Source organism: Rhinolophus sinicus, chromosome 13, assembly GCF_057876585.1.
Source record: "Rhinolophus sinicus isolate RSI-liver-muscle chromosome 13, RSI-T2T, whole genome shotgun sequence".
NCBI lineage: Eukaryota > Metazoa > Chordata > Mammalia > Chiroptera > Rhinolophidae > Rhinolophus > Rhinolophus sinicus.
In genome coordinates, this window is record NC_142513.1 from 57,189,543 (window position 1) to 57,207,420 (window position 17,878).

General features: G+C 41.1%; 1 protein-coding gene across 1 annotated transcript in view; it reads left to right on the forward strand.

Annotated features, from left to right (window-relative positions):
* Nucleotides 1-17,878, forward strand: part of AGBL1 (AGBL carboxypeptidase 1) — a 532,929-nt gene that overhangs the window by 273,166 nt on the left and 241,885 nt on the right. Inside the window, exons 19-20 of the mRNA XM_019726713.3 lie at nucleotides 3,264-3,395; nucleotides 12,279-12,455. Coding sequence (XP_019582272.3) covers nucleotides 3,264-3,395; nucleotides 12,279-12,455 — 309 coding nt within the window. The remainder of the gene's footprint in view (nucleotides 1-3,263; nucleotides 3,396-12,278; nucleotides 12,456-17,878) is intronic.

Genomic DNA, 17,878 nt, shown 5'->3' on the forward strand with positions numbered 1-17,878 from the left:
TGAGCAGCTGGAGTCAGATCTAACAGCCCAATTGGTTGGTGATTAAAATGTGTGCTCAACAACAGCCTATATTGAGGTGCCAGAACTTCTGTGGCACAATGTGGAGAAGGGAACCCAAAGCTAGCGGAGATAGGAATGTGTACTGGACTTACCTTGTGAGACCTGGCACCCACCTTCCATCTATGAGAAGGTTGAGAAGGCATTGCCTCCAATAAGGCAGTGAGGAATCCTGGGGGGTTTGGGGGGGGTGCCAAAAAAATGTACACATTTAAAGAGATGTTATTTATGTATTACTTTTCGAAGTTGAATTTCGGTAGCAATATGTAGTATGACGTTCGCTCAAAAGATAGCGTCAATCAAATAAATGTTTGCGTCATTCATTGTGTTACAATTTTAATACAGTTTTTTCCTTCCTTAAAATGTGTATACATTTTTTTGGCACCCTCTATACTTTAGTGAAGGATGTATCTTCATCCTTGAAAAGCTCTGTAGTGGCACTTCTTTGAAGGCCAAGTCTGTAGGTGATGCCACTCTTGAGATGGGGTACCTGGTTTCCATGGAGATTATAACAGGGTAGCTGAGGCCGGCTACGTGGTAACATTTAACCACCAAAGACAACATGGGCACATGTACCAACACATCCCTCTTTATTCCAGACAACGCTGCTTGTTCTGGCATCTATTTTATCTAATAAAGTAGTTGCTGAGCTCCCTTTTGTCTACCATTTACATTGGTAAATCTCTTCACATCTTTTGCTTTTAGCCTATTTATGTCTTTATATTTAAAATGAACTTCTTTCACACAGAATGCGTTTGGATCTAGCTTATTAACCAAACTGATAGTCTGTATCTTTTGATTAGTATGTTTGACCGTTTGTATTTAATGAGATTATTGATATGTTTGGATTGAAATTTACCGTCTTGATAGCTGTTTTCTATTTGCTTCACCTGTTTTTAAAGTTTTCTGTCTTTTCTGATTTTTTTGTATTTAATTGATCATTTTTGTGATTCCAGTTTATCTCCATGGTTGAATATTATATATACGCTTAAAATATTTGGGGTTTACTCTGTTGTTACAGCGTCCATCTTTAATTAATCAGAGTCTAATTTCAGAAAAACATTACACTGCTTCATGTGTGGTATAATGACCTTTAACAGTATATTCACAGTTTCTCCAAATTTCGTTCTATTTTGTGATACATGTGCTTTTACATTTACTATAAACATAGTATAAAGGCAGAACATAACACTAGCTCTTCTGATTTCCTTGATATGAGTGCGCATTCTAAAGATTCCAGATTTAATATGTTAGACGCTCAGTTATGTTTTTGAGAAATTAAAATCAGGCAAAAAAGAAAACAAAAAGTGTATTTTACCTGCATGAATTTTATTTCCAGTGCCTCAAGTCAAAGAGGCTGTGACTTTTTGAGACGTAAAAGCACCCTTGGACCCACAAATTTCTACCTTTCAAATCAGAAAAGATAGCTGCTTGGCCTCAGAGTGGGCTGTTATTCTCCAATGCCCTTTTCATACATGGCCAAGGAGAATAATGGAGAAATAAGCACCTACCAAGGGCGGGGGAAAGATCTATAGAGACAAAAATACGATACAGAACTACTTATAGGGAGCAGAACTGGGGTCTAATCAACCTAGTGTCCCCCACCCCATATATATAGGAACCTGACAGTGTCTGCTTATTGTCATTTCAGAATTGTCACAAGTGACTGCTGTGCCCATTCTGTTCATCCTCTTTCAAGCATGAGTGTTTATTGGGGACCAGGTTTCCTCATTCAACCATTGTGTGTAGGCGGATGGCAGTCAGGTGACTTTTTTGTTCACAGATCAGGAGCAAGCACGTATGAGGACAGAAACTGTCATGGGACCTTGGACTGAGAGTTCGATGGAATATTAACAGTATTTTCCTTAGGGAGGAGAGGAGTGTATTTTGTATATGGAAGGGGGGAAGCAAATGCATATTTAGACGAAAAGGACAGATTATTCTAACACTTAGCTTATGTGGGATAACAAACCATGCGCAAAACTTAGTGGCTTAAACAAAAACTAAGCAATGTCCCTAAAGATGCTGCATGAGAATTATACATGTAAACTGGTTGTTTTTTCTGGCCTGAGCCAGCTTGGCCGGGAAGGATCGTCTAAGGTGGATTCATTCGCAGGTCTGACGGTTAGCTTGCTATCGATGAGGTGAATGGGGACGGCTCTGTAGCACCTCTGTCACTAGCCTGTGTTCCTCCACATGGGAGTTGTGGCAGGGTTCCCAGGAGCAATGAAACAGCGAGCTACAATGTGCAAGTCTGTTATAAACTGCGATTTGCATCATATTTGCCTATACTTACTGGCTAAAAGGTGTCACGTGGCTAAGTCCAGATTCAAAGGGTGAAAGAAATATACTCCACCTCTTCAGAGAGGTGGAACATAGTCCATTGCAAAGGGGCAAATCCTTATGCTAATAGGGAAATCCTTATGGAAAGGGAAGTTCTTATGCTAGTAGGATTTCACATGACTGCCTTTTGTCATACGATTTACAGAAACTCCTTGGAGGAGGAATGTACTTCCCCACCTCATTGAATATATTCATCACGTGACTTGCTTTGGCCAATGGAATGAGAGCAGACATGATGTTTGCCATGCTTCAGTAGAAGCTTTAAGAGCCATAATATGAGTCTGCCTTTGGTCTTTCCCCTCTTTGCCACAATAGTAAAATGTCCCAAATAGGGGCATCTTCTTTAGCCTGGATCTTACAATGAAGAGGGTGTGTTGGACCATAAACCTTTGCTTGCTAAGCCATTGGATTTGATGGTCATTTTCAAACTCTGTATCAAACCCTACAGTAAACATTATAGTGATTTATTAGCTTCTCTTTTTTATGTTTAATCTATTCCTTTTAAACGGATATTTCCTACTGACTTTTAAAATTGTGGAAAACTCTCATATTGTTTTGAAAGCTTTTGGTCCTATGCCCTCTTCTAGTTTTGACCCTGTCACCTCTCCAGGCACAAGTACATTTCTGAGAAGAGCTACAAGTAACTCATCTTTCCTCACATCCCCTTCAGTCCCAAGCCTCTTCCAAACTAACTTCCCCCTGATAACTTTACCAATACAACTCTTGCCGGAGTCAACAAGGATCCCCACGTGGCTGGTTCTGCTAAGTAAACAATATCTCTCTGAGGAAACTGACATTTTAAACAGTTCAGAAACCAATGGGCCTGACCGGGATTTACTTTCTCCTCTGTTTGGCCATTGTAGGTCTTCTGTGATTTCCATGGCCACTCCCAGAAGAAAAATGTGTTTCTTTATGGCTGCAGCATCAAGGAGACCTTGTGGCAAGCAGAATCTTCTGTGGGCGCATCTACTATCCTGGAAGATGTCAGCTACAGGGTAAGTCAGACGTGGTTATATTGATAGAATGGAAGAGAAAAGCCAAAATGAAATCTATAAACTAGAAAATGTACAAACTATAGAGACTCCATGAATGCAAGTTTGGTTTCTTGAAATGGTCAACAACAGTGATAAATAACCCTTTCGTTAGATTAAGAAAAGAAAGAAGATACAAGTTACCAAAGTCAGGAAGGAGAGGGGACATCACTGCTGACCTTCCAAAATGTAAAAGAATAGTATTAACACAAGTGTTAGAGAGGCTGTGGAGAAAAAGGAACCCTCATACACTGTTGGTGGGAATGCAAATTGGTGCAGCCGCTATGGAAGGCAGTGTGGAGGTTCCTCAAAAAATTACGAATAGAATTACCATATGACCCAGCAATCCCTCTCCTGGGTATCTACCCAAAAAATCTGAAAACACTTATCCATAAAGACAAGTGTACTCCAATGTCCACTGCAGCTTTATTTACGGTGGCTGAGACATGGAAACAACTAAAGTGTCCTTTGATAGATGAATGGATAAAGAAGTTGTGGTATATATACACAATGGAATACTATTCAGTGGTAAGAAAAGATGAAATAGTACCATTTGTGACAACATGGATGGATCTTGAGATTATAATGGTAAGCGAAATAAGTCAGACAAAAAAAGTAGAGAACCATAAGATTTCACAGATATGTGGTATATGAAACTGAAAATAACAAAAGAATAAGACAAACAAATGAAGGAACAAAAACTCATAGACACAGACAATAGTTTAGGGGTTACCAGCGGGTAAAGGGGGAGGGGGTTCTAGAAGAGGGTAAACAGGGTCTAATATGTGGTGATGGAAAGAGAACTGACTCTGGGTGGTGAACACACAATGTGAGATATGGATAATGTATTACAGAATTGTATACCTGAAATCTATGTAACTTTACTAACAATTGTCACCCCAATAAACTTTAATTTAAAAAAAAATTAATAGTATTAACAAATATATGGCAACAAATGGATGAATTCTGAGGAAGACACAAATGATCAAAACTGACTCAAGAAGACATATGAAATCCAATAAGACCTAATTTTAGTAAATAAATTACATTAGTAATTAAAAATCTTCCCACAAATAAAATGTGGCCAAAGGGTTTGTTGGTGAATTCTAGCAAAATCTTAAATAAATAAGACTAACTCTAAACAGATTCTTTCAAAAAAGAGTCAAAACCCTTTCCAACTCATTTTCTGAGTTACTCTGATATCAAAGCCAGAAAAGATATTACAAGAAAAGAGCATCAATATCTCTCACAAACACCTATCCAAAAATCCTTTACAAAGTATTAGCAAATCATATCCAGCAGCGTATAAAAATCATTAGTCACTGCGACAAAGTGGTGTTTATCTCATGAATTCAAGATTGGTTTAACATAAAAAATCACATACTGTTCTACTCCTTGTAAATAAGCAAATGGCAAAAACTACATCATCTCAATAGATGCTGATAAAGCATTTGACAAAGCTAAATATCCATTCAAAACACAACCTCACAACAAACTAGGACTATAGAAGGAATTCTTCAATCTGAAATTGAGCATCTGAAAAAAGTCCCGTAGCTACCATCATTCTTAATGGTAAAAAGACTGAATGCTTTCCCTGTAGGATAAGGAACAAGGTAAGAATGCTTTTACCATTTCTGTTTAATGTTTTACTGGATATTCTAGCTAGTTCAATAAGACAAGAAAACTATTAAAGGGAAACTGAGTGGAAAAAAAGCAGAACTGTCTTTATTCACAGGTGATACAGCATTTGCTGTAGTAAATTCTAACAATCTACAAAATAAACTGCTAGAACTAATAAGGACATTTAACAAGGTCAATGTAAAACTTGATTTTATTTCTGTGTACTAGCAGTGAACCATCCAGAAATTGAAATTAAGAAAAACATCCACTTGTAGTAATATCCAAAAGAACGTGTCAATTAGAAATAAACAGAAGAAAGTATATTATCTGTTCACTGAAACTACAAAACATTGTGGAGAGGAATTAGAGGAGACCTAAATAAATGGAGAGATGTTTCAGGTTCACGGGTTAGAGGGCTCAATGTTTTAAAGATGGTCATTCTCCCCAGATTTTTCTATGAATCAATACAATTTCTATCAAGATCTCATCAGGCTTTTTGGTTGATATTGAGAAGCTAGTTTAAAATTTATGTGAAAAGGCAATGGAACTAGAATAGCCAAAGAGATTTTACAAGAGAAGGATAAAGTCGGAAGATTTATTTTACATGATTTTAACTCTTCACATTATTTCGTCGGAAGATTTATTTTACATGATTTTAACTCTTCACATTATTTCAAAACTCTAAAGCTACAGTGATCGTGAAAGTGTGGTATTGGTGTCAGGAGAGACATGTAGATCCATGGAACAGAATAGAGAGCAGAAATACACTCATGCATTTGTGGTTTTTGATCACATTGATTACTGACAAAGATGCCAATGCAATGCAATGGGGGACGGACAGTCTATCCAACAAATAGCACTGCAACAGTTATGCGTAGATAGCCATCTGGCAACCTATGAGTTTAGACCTTTATTTAGCAACACACAAAAATTGTAACTTGAAATGGACCATAAACCTAACAATTGTTTTCCCCAATAAATTAAAAAAATAAATTATAAAAAAAAGAAAAAAAAAAGAAATTAATCTAAATGAACAATTTGTTGAATAAATTACAGAATAATTGCAAAAAAAACCACACAAACCTAAATGTAAGAACTAAACTATGAAATTTATAGAATGCAACCTACTAGAAAATCTTCATATTTTTGTCATCTTCTATCAAAGCTGTCTTAGCTAGCATCCCAAAAGTGCAAACGATAAAAGAAAAAATGTGATAAATGGGACTTTATCAAACTTTTACTATTTTTCTCTTCAAAAGTCGCTATTTAGAAAGTGGAAAGACAAACTACAGACTGGCCAACATATTTGCACATCGTGTATCTGATAAAGGACTTGTATCCAGAATATGTGGATTTTCACAAGTCAGTAAGAAGAAAAACAACCCAATTTTTTAAAAAATGGGCAAAAGACATGATTTAACACCTGAAAGACAATATATACATGGTCAATATTAACAATATCATTATTTATTAGGTAATTGCAAATTAAAACCATTATGGCATAGCACTACACAATCACTAGAATGTCTGTAATCACAAAAACAGGAAATATTGAGTGTTTGGGAAGGGTGTTCAGACCTGGAACATTTCTTTCTCACTGGTGGCAGTGTAAAAATGGTACAACCTATGGATAAGTGCAACAACACAGATCAACTTCAACATAAGTCAGGAACAAAAGCAAATGTACAATTTAATTTATATAAAATTTCTGGAAAAAAATGAAACTCTGTGAAGTCAAAAAAGCAGACCAGAGTTTACCATGGAAGGATTGACTAGAAATAAGCATGAAAGGCATATTAGAGTGATGAAATTTCTAAAACTGGGTTGTGGTGATGTTTGCAAAACTGTATACACTTACTAAAATCATCAGTCATGAAACTGGACACATACCTCAGTAAAGCTGATTTATATTCTTAAAAAGCAAACTTGCATTGGTATCTTCCAGGTATCAAGTGCTGTGCTAGGCATTTATGTAACAAAGTTGAGTAAGGCATGGGCTTCTTTTGCTAAAAAATAATAGTCTGGAGAGAGGCCGATTGTCAGAAAGTTAAAACGTAAAATAATAAGCAGAACAACAGAAACATTACGAGGTAACAGAAAGGATTGACTAAGTTTCTCTTGGTGCAGAGTTGGGTAGATAATCCTTTGGCTTCAACAGACAAATGTTTGAGGGATAAACCTGACTCATGGTCTTAGGCCATTCCACAAAGAAGAACACATGTCACAGATGATTTTCAATTTAAGTCTGACTTCGAGAGAAATCTGAAGAAGTAGAATGACATGAACTCTGTCATAATTAAGACTTGAGCCTCAAAGAGTTTTAATGGCCGGTCATGGGTCTCAGTGATGGAGGAGGGGAGTTGAAAGCAGGTCTGGACTCCTGCCTGGGAAGTGGCCCTGGATGGAGACATTTCCTGGCATTGGTCCATTTCCTAACTTTGCAGTTGTCAGGAGTTGCAAAGACAGTAAGTATGGACCCTGCTCATACAGGGATAGGCCCACACCAGGCACTTTTCTAAGCATTTTCTATACACTAATTCACTGAATCTTCCCAACTGCTCTGTACTCTAGAATAGTGGACGGTAACAGAAGACGACTAACAGGTGTTTGTGGAATGAACAGGTACTTTGAGTAACATCCCATTTCACCTATGAGGACGAGGAGACTCAGAGATTAAATAGATTGTTGACAGTTACATACGAATAGTTAGCAAAAGAGGTGGGAATGGGACCCTGGTGGTTGAGCATTCAAACCCAAACTTTTAGATTCTGAGCTCAGTGAGCTTATTTTAAAAAATGTGTTGTATCAAGACAGGAATAAAACCATGAGTCAAACTGCTCTGTAGTTTAGAATTAAAGAGATAGTGAATACGTCTCTGTTTGAAGCTTGGAGCATGGGATTCGCTGAGTTAAAATGTGGGAAACACACAATCCAAAGAGAGGTGCTTGTTTTCATCTTGGAAGGTTGACTGTTTGAGCAGAGTGACTTCCCTCTCTTCCTTCACTCATCAGCAATCTGCTCTGACCAGTGCAATAAAGATGGCAATAATCACGCCCATTTATTGAGGATTCTAATGCTTTACTCTCTCAAGAGTGGGACTATTATTGCCCTCTTCCCCCTTCTTTGGTGACAAAACTGGGTGCTAGACAAGTTAAATGACCTGTTCAATGTGAATCCATACGGTGGGAATCCAGAATTCATACTTTGACACCTACCCCCGCCCGTGCCCTTGCCATGTGCTTCATCCCGAGAAAAGAGAAGCGCGTTTTGAGTTCTGTAGGGCTGACATAGGGACCTTGCATTTTCCTGGTAGGGAGGGTTCCTCCCTGGAGATAACCTCTGAGCTAGGAGCTCTCTAGTGAGTTCTTAGTCTGCGTATCTCTGAGAGGTCCATCTTTGTTGAATTTGGGAAACCAGACAGGGCTGAGCAGAGTCAGCAAAAAGCAGACGAATTAAAATTCAACTCAGACTCCTACGATGTGCCTTGAAACCAGATTTATTGAATCAGAACCCTTCCCCCATCTGTGTGGCTGCACTCGACTCCACTGCTACTGGACGAATGGGATTCAGTGTCTGTTAGGATGCAGAAGACTCTTTCTTGAGGCCGCTTCTGGAATAGTCTCTATGGCCCTGCCAGGTCTGTGTGGAGACCATGCTAGGTGCCAGCTGCTGTGTCACCCCCTCAATGTGAGTTCTCTCATTTATCTCTTGAGCAACTCTAATAGGGACATGTCAGTTCTCCCATTTCACAGATGGGCCTGAGCTTCAGAGAGGCTGAGGAGCTGATCTGAAGTCACACACGAAGTACCTGAGGGAACTAGAGTCTTAGCCCTGACCTGTCTGGCTCTGCCCTTGCTCCTTTTAATGCCGGTTCTATGGCGCTTGGTATTTAGTGTCTGGGCAGGGTTCTGGGCTGTGTTGGCAGCTCTCTGCTCCTCTGTAGGTTCTTTAATATGCATTTTGAAGGCTACTTTTAGAAAATGAAAAGGAGCCACACAAAGAAGTGAGTTTTCCATGGGATATGTGTATAGTAATTATAAATAATATTACAATATATTGGATGCTTATGTCACATCGGACATATTATATCCTATTTAAACCCCTTTACACTCTTGTGGGACATAGTAAGACCTTGTTTAAGACGCAGTTTGTATGGTTGTTAAGCTCATATGATCTGCATTAGAACATCTGGGTTGAAATTATGGCTTTGTCCTTATTAGCTCTGAGACCACTGGCGGGGTGTGGGGTGTGGGGAGGGGGGGAGAAGATACTTCTCTGGCCTCTATCTATCATAACAGAATTTACCTCAAAGACTTGTGATGATACAATGAATTCCTGTATATAAAATCCATAGTAAGCATCCAGTGAAAAGATATTATAAATTTCAGGTTTTGGATTCTGAGATGAAGGGCACAAAACAAGAGGTGGCAGGGGAACAGTTGAATGTCTCAGGCCAATTGTCACCTCCCAACCTGTGACATGTCCTGGAAACAAGGCACCAGGGAATCCATTCCTATCTAGAGTTCATCTATTTCCTGTTCATTTACCAACCCAAACAAACAAACACTCTCCAGGTATCCTGGCTATCAGTCTCTTCATTTCTTCCTCTGGCGTAGATCCGTTTGTATGAAACCAAAAGGGAAATGGAATGAAGACTTTACTGTATATGCCCTAGTTTGGGGTCCATTATTTACCGAATGGATAAACCATCACTGTGGAGATATAAGAGGAGTCCTTCAATTGCACCCTGTAAATCTCACATCCTCCGGGCTCCAGGGATAGCTTGTAAAGCTCTGCAGGACACACGCTATTAATTTGATTGTGCGGTCATTTGGACAGACGCTGTATCAGCTAAGCAAACCCGGTTCACTTCAGTAAGAAAAGAAAGATCATTGAGATGATGTCACATGAAACTTTCTGCATCAAGGTCAAACACTGAGAAGCTAGAACTACTTTCGAGTATTCTCGATCCCTTTAGATGCAGTATGTGTAAATAGTTTATTTATGTCTATGAACCAGTCCCATAAGGGTCTGGATCAGCAGATTCTATTGATGACAGCGGATAATTCTGGAGAACGCTCAATGAGCAGCCTGGCTTCGTGGGCAGAGATTTTCAGGCGAACAAGACACGGACCTGCCCTGGTGGAACTTCTAGGCTGCAGAAAAAGAGAGAAAATAGATAACTATTTACATAAACAATGATGTAATGGTAATTGTGAGGAAAATTTTGAAGGAGCAAAATGGGATGAGGGATCTCAGGAGAGAGGGACAAGAGTGGATAGATGACATCCACAGGGGGCAACTGTAGAAACTCAGCTGAGGGGAAATGAGTCTTGTATCTCCCTTGTTTAAATAATGCTGTAGGTCTGGAGGATGTGGGAATGTAGAGATCAGAGTTAATTATAGTAATAATCACATTAATATACACTTATCTATCTGTGATTTGTAATTTATAATATAATTAGCAACTGTATTAATGTGTATATTAATATAATTAGCAGTATTGAAGCACTGAGAAGAACTGGAGATATTAAAATCTCTGCTCAGTGTTGTAGAAATTAACAAAAGTCCATTTCTTTGAAAACAATTTTTCTTTTTTTAAAAAATTTTTTTAATTGGTCAAATGTATCCAGTTTTTCTTTTTCTTTTGTTTTTCATTTTAACATTTTTTTTATTAGTTTCAGGTGTACAAAACAATGTAATAGTTAAACATTTATCATTTTTATCCCTCACACAGTGATAACTCCCCTCCCCCCAATCTACTACCCCTCTGACATCACATACAGCCGTTACATTTCCACTGTCTCTATTCCTAATGCTGTACTCCGCTTCTTGTAACTAAACATATATATATATATATATATATATATATATATATATATATATATATATATATAAATTGTAGTTGACATTCATTATTGTTCAGCTTCAGCTTCAGGTGTAAGTGCAGTGATCAGGCATCTACACCATCCCTGAGGTGGTCTCCCTAATGAGACAGGTGTCCATCTGACACCCTACAGAATCTTTACAACATTATTGATTACATTCCCCAAATTGACGTTCATATCCCCGTGGCAATCTTGTGGTTACTGACTGTGCTTTCTAATCCCCTCACCTTTCCCCTTATCCCCACCCTCCCCATCTAGCGACCCTCAGGTTTTCCTCTATGTCTTTGAGACTGTGAAAACAATTTCTTAATTCATGTACACATCAATACATTCTGCTTGTCTACCTTCCTCCTACAATTTGTTCAAAAGCCTGAAATTTTATTGTTATCTAATGTATATAATTTTAGAATGTGTGTTAGTTTGTGGAGAGTCTATCAACAGTGAAGTGAGAAAACCCTCTTGTTGATGTCACAAAAGTTTTGGGCTGTCTACAGGTAGTATTTCTGCTAACCCAAAGTCTTCGTATACTAACTCTGAGTCACCATCCTTGGGGACAAGGGGCGGTCCAGTGCCTGGAAGCCCCCTCTCTGTCAATCAGAGAGTGGCAAGCATTTGCAGATGTCCTCTAAATGGAGAGTAAGTGGTCTCACACAAAGCTTTCCACCCTAGCAAAAGTTGGGATCTACGAACCCAGACAGAATGGATTTTTAGGAGTTTTATAATTAATTGGTCCAGCTACAGACTTATGGATCAGAGGATGAGGCTAAAACGTTCATTTTGGCAGTTACGCTCTCTCAGGAAACAAGTGAACTTTATACGTGTTTCTGCTCAAGAGTTATCAATGGTCCATGTGACTGAGTTAAGGGTACAGTTCTTAGTTTTACTCAGCGCTAGGAAACAGTGAGGCTGGGTGGAGTCTCTCTAAGTTTCAGGTCTTTACGAAGCCTGTATTCTCCATGAGGCTCAACACAGCAATGTATAAGGCCGATGGAGTGTGTGTACACTTTTGGTCCCCAGTGATACAAAAAGATGGAGTTGAAAGATCACAGCCTTTGAAGTGGGCCAGGTTGATATCTGGGTCTCGTTCCAGCCACTTTGTAGTTAGACTTAAGCTATTTCTTTCTATACCTTCTAGGGCTCAGTTTCGTCTTGTTGAAAACGATTTTTTTTTAAATGGTATCCATTTCTTAGGGTTGATATAAGATGTGTAGTAGCATGTATTAAATGTTTGATGTAGTGAGATGCTTAATAAATATCAAGAAGTTACTTTTTTATGATGTGTATCCCCAGTCATGTGCAACTCATCACATTCTGATTTTTTTTATTATTATTATTATAGACTCTTCCCAAAATCCTCGATAAGCTAGCACCGGCATTCACAATGAGCAGCTGCAGCTTCCTTGTGGAGAAATCGCGAGCCTCCACGGCGCGGGTGGTGGTGTGGAGAGAGATGGGCGTGTCCAGAAGCTACACCATGGAGAGCAGCTACTGTGGCTGTAACCAGGGCCCCTACCAGGTACGTGGCGCTGCAGGATACCCAGGCTTCTGTCCACTGTAGGACGGGAGCTCTCTGGCCCTGCTCCCTGACCTTGTGCAAGAGCTGGTTCAGTGATTGCCTTCACCGGCAGCACAATCTATGTTGATCCTGGAAGCCATTCGTGCGTGCCTGCTGATTTGGTTTGTCAATCATCTGCCCTTGCCAGCAAGTGGCAGGGAGCCTCCGTCAGACAGGCAGCCCCAGCTTTTATGACGCCTCTGCCTGGCCCTGTTGTGTGCACGGAATGCTTTACAACAAGGAGACTCACCAGTCCCATGTGCATCATACAGGGTGTAGGTCGCTGCGTAGATACTGTCAGTGCATATGTGTTGTGTCTCTCTGTCTTCTGGGCTTGTTTCCGTCAGCAGCTCTCTGTATCCTGCTGTCACCGGGGCACACAGAAGTGTGTGCACGACGTGGGTCTCCCCGAGACGGGAGGCACTAGGACTCATGTTGTAGTGTCGAGGGAAAGGGCGCGTATAAATCACATCCTTCCTACAGCTCTGTGAACTGCACTAGCTGCTGGAGAGCTGCTACATCAGGTCTTCTCACTCCCCACTAGAGAAGCATAAATAAGGGATGTTGTGACAGCCCTGGGGTAATCGCCTCTTTTGAATTTGTTAGGCAAACTGACAGACCACTCCTCCCTGACTTCCGTTCAAACCCAGGAAAACCTGGGTTTCACCAGCGGTAAAGCTCATTTGTGGGGCTTTGATGCCTTCCCGGAACAGCCAGGAAATGCTTGCCATCAGCACAACCCCATACGTAGAAATCTGTTCCCTATCACAGGGAGCACAATAAGTGACAGGTGACGAGCAGAATCTAACTTCCCACCTGGCCAAAGAGGTTTTTCCACACGAGGCTACCGAACCGCCCATTTTGGCCCATTCATTCTGTTAGCCAGTTGGTCTGAATAGTTGCTTGAAAGAATCATTTTGTTACTGAATTAATCAACTCTTCGGCTTCATTCATCTTTACGTACATGAATGTCGATGCAGAATAAGGAGGATTAGGTCTTTGGAGGGGCATGGGCATCAAGAGACCTCACTCCACTTGCCAGCAGCCCTGCAAGCGACTTACCTCTATGAAACTTTAAGTTTCATACATCAAATGCAGGTAGTTATAAAGATTCCTCTCTTCCCGGCTACACGAGCTTTGTGTGAAGGCCAAAAGAGAATGCATGGGTGATTGACCTTGCAGGTTATATGACCAGAAATCCTTTCACTCTCTTTGACAATCAACAGCCATCGCGTTGGAAAAAGTAAGCCTAGAATATTGAGACTCTAAGACCTTAAAGATATGGATTTGTGTCTCTCTAGCTCTACGCCTCTTGATGAAAGGGGCCGGTTACTTGTTTAAAAGACAACTCCCTGTAACTGTCACAGATTTATTGGATGGGTGGTGACTTTCACTGACTTTGTTTCTCCAAATGCCAATTCAAGCTCACAGCTTCCAGTCACATCACTATTGATGCCATTCATGAAATCACCAGGAAATTCAAAGCCCTTTGCAGGTCTTATCTGAGAACTACATAAATGATTCATAGGTTCAGGATCTCACCAAGTCTCCGTCTTCCATACACAGTGCCTGTTGGAAAGGACAAAGCATGAAAGAGGCTTGCCCAATGGGACAGCTTTCAGATAGGAGCTCAGCAGTTGCCGTGAGAAATTTCCCAGGTGGCCTTTGCATGGGGTCTCTGTCAGAAAGAATGGAGAAGGAAGCAGCCAGAGGAAGCCCTGTCAGTGCCAGACCTGGTTTTGCCTTCACAGTCCCATTCTGTATGTGAAAGTCCTCTCCGAATGGGTTTGTTTTCTCTTTCCCTTTGTTTTTCTGCCGTTCCAAACATTGCAGAGTCACTGAGCAGGACTACAGACAGTTTACCCAGAAGATACTGAGTAATTTTACATATGAGTGGGGAGGCCACCCCCCAGGAAGGAAGCCAGCCCAGAGCTGGCTGTTGTGGTGATTTTTGTTTGAGATATATAATGAAGTCTATGAGCTATAAAGCAGTAGAGAAATTTCCATCCTGAACATATTGCAAATGACTTTTGTACATTGAGAAGCTGAGTCCCAGTTGGTCCTGAGGTTATTACTCTAAGGTCATCTTTCCATTCTTTGTTTAGCATTACCGTTTATCCAAAAGATGGAAGACACTTAAATACACCCACGAGGGGCATTCCTTCCTGCCTTCATAAGAATATAAATATTTTTGCAGTTTCTCTGGTTAATGCAGCTTTAAAGTAGTTCCAATCATTTCTCCCCCAGCACACTAAGGACCTCATTTGTTAGTATTGAAATGAAATATCATTTCTTACAGTGACATTTATGTTGGAACTGCCTTAAAGAACATAAGCTGTTACTTTCAAATAATTATTATTAATATGATATTTTCTCTTCTGTTTTCCAGTCTATAGTCGGATAATTAAAAAAACAACAACAACCCTGTTTTTATTTCTTTGGGATATAGTCTCTTCTGCTAGGTTATATACTTCGATCCATAATTTGTATTTAACGTGGAAGTCCTACCCACTGAGAGATTTACTTTAGCTATTAGGAACTGGCCCAAAGCGATTGAGACTTTTGAGGCGAAATAGCCAAAACGGAATGATATAGCCTTTGGGGGTTCATTTTTGAGAGGTGTCCAGTTTATGAGGACAGCTGCGTGCTTCACACTGAGCGCTCGTGACCTGGGGTCACATTCATATGTGTTTGCACATCCAAGGGCAGGTGACCGAGCCACGTGGGAGGGTAATGTGAGGTATTCCCACCCAAGAAGATGTCAGCATGCTCCCTGGCAATTTACTTGTGGGGCAGCAGAGTAGGTCTTAGAGGAAGGACAGAGAGGGTGATTCAGCTGAGGTCTCAAGAGTGACTCAACTGGTGTTTAAATTCCCCACCTGCAAACTGCCTCCCTTGTTTTCTGGATCCTGCAGCAACCCATCCTTCTACTGCCAACAGAGGGACCTTTCCACAACCCAAACCTAGTCAAGTCACAGAACTACTTACAATGTCTTCCTGATGCCTCGATGAATCCAACTCCTTATCGCGACCGCAAGGCCTTTTAGTGTCTCCTCATTTTTTTGGTTTTCTACTCAATGCATAGTTTAGTCTAAAGTAGGCGTTGAAAATGTGTGATGACTGACGACTGGAAGAATAAATAAGGGAACAACTGAACGAATGGTGAGTGTCAGGCTGGCAGTTCGTTATTCTCACTGTCCCAGGATAACCAGAAGAGAAGTCACCAGGGCCCAAATGTGATCAGAAGCCGTTCTCACATGCAGATTTGAAGGATCATTGTGATGGGTGGACAGGAACAGTGCGTGGGGGAGAGAGAGAAACGCCTAAGAATGCAGTGCTGAGACCTTTCAGACTTGCCAGTATAGACATGATTTGAAAGCATCTAACGCACTCTTTTCCCAAGTAAGGTAATTCCGGTCAAGGTGTGGAATGTCACGTGGCCACATTTGAATAACAAGTGATGCTTATACAGGAAGACTTCTACCTGCACACCTGGGGGACGCTGCAGTGAACCTTCTAGATCCCTCTTCAGGGCCCAGGCACTTCTTCCCTTGTGGCCATCACCAGAAATTGTCTGTAGCTGATGGAAGTGTCTTTGACCAGAACTGTGGCTTGTGTGTGCGAGCTGCCTGCGTGCAGTGGCTGATCTCTGTGGGGGGTACAAACGCGTGGCTCCCAAGTCTCAGTTGGGAAAACTCCAAAAGGCCATTCCAGCTCCAGAGCTCCCTAGACGATTGGCTGGGGGGCTCTGTTGCAACTGCATTGCGATTCAACGTCCTTCTCTGCCCAGTTCTTCTTCCATCGCCACTCACAGGTGTTCCAGTGAGCGCTCCCGCAAAATCCTTTTGCAGCGCCAAGTATAGCAGTGTTTCCAAAAGGCCTAGATTAGATTAGAAAAACTTAAATGTTGGAACTAAGCACTACAGCTATTTGACGATGGCTTAATAGGGGTGAATTTCATAGAAGAAATTAAATTATCTGAATTCGGCTTTGAAGGCTACCTGCGTTCTCTCCTTCACACTGTGTTCGCCTGACTTTAGGGAACGAGGCCCCTACAGAGAATTAGAGACTGCAGCGGGGTGTGGGACCTCTTGCACTGGTGCCCTGCTGTGGTCCAGAAGGGAGGCTGGGTGTGTGCTCCCAGGAGCTGCCATCACAAAGGACCACAAATGAGGTGGCTAAAAATGACACACGTTCATTCTCTCCTAGTGCTGGAGGCTGGCAGGGTCTTGGCAGTGCTGTGTTCTCTCTAACGCTACAGGGGAGAATCTGGTTCACCCCTCTCGTAGCGTCTGGTAGTACAGGAAATCCTGCTGTTCCTCGGCTTATGGACGTATGGCTCTCTTCCTGTGTCATCACTTGGCTTTCCCACTGTGGGTCTCTGCTTCTGTGTGTCCCTCCCCTTATAAGGACACCAGTCACATTGGATTAGGAGCTCCCCTAACCCAGTATGACATCATCTTAACTAACTACAGCCGCAGCGACTGACCCTGTTTCCAAATAAGGTACATTCTAAGGGACTGGGAAGGTTGTGAATTTGGGGGAGATATTGTGCAATCTAGTGCCGGGAGCCAGGCAAGAAGATATAGAACATATAGGCCCAAGAACCAAAAACAGGGTTTTGTTTTTTTTGTTTGTTTGTTTTTTTCATCTCTCCATGCTGTGAAGCCCCAAACATATTATAACAGGTCTTGTTTTCTCTCCATCTCATGATCATGAAAATGAGAGGTTTTCGGTTTTTTTTTTAGAACATCCGTGCTTTTAGGTCATTGACTTCCTATTTTAAAAATGGTCTAATAGCCCAGTGACGGTTAAAAGATGTTTTTGTTTGTTTGTTTGTTTGTTTCTAGCTCCTGGGGTACCTCAAGGTCATGATTGCCTGGAGAACAAAAGAGTCTAAGAACACCCCCCAAAAGTTTAAGATCTCATGCCTTTGTTTATTGAATCCAAGCTCTCCAGGGGGCCCTTCTCAGCTTTTTAGTTTCTGCTCCTGAATCAGCTCTAGAAGTGCTTGGCTTGCCTTTGTGAAAATCCAACGAAGTCTGTAAACTGCTGGCTATTTCTGAAGAACAATGATTCATGTCATTAAGAATGGACTGGAGTTACTTCAGCCTAAATCTTCTGTGAATACCTTAGGACGCTAATCTTTGCAGGATGCTTCCTTGCACAGGTGGTTGTTTAGACAGAGAGCAGCAGGGTCACGTTCGCCTGGGATTTGTTAGAATTGCACCATCTTGGGCCCCACCGACTGCCCCAGGATCTGCATTTTAACAAGATCCCAAGCACCGATTTAGACCAGCCTTGGTCAGCAGGGAGGTGAGAAAGGATTAGGGGACAAGAAAGGAAAGTTGGGGCACTCTCACTTCTCTGTTAGGGCAAAGACG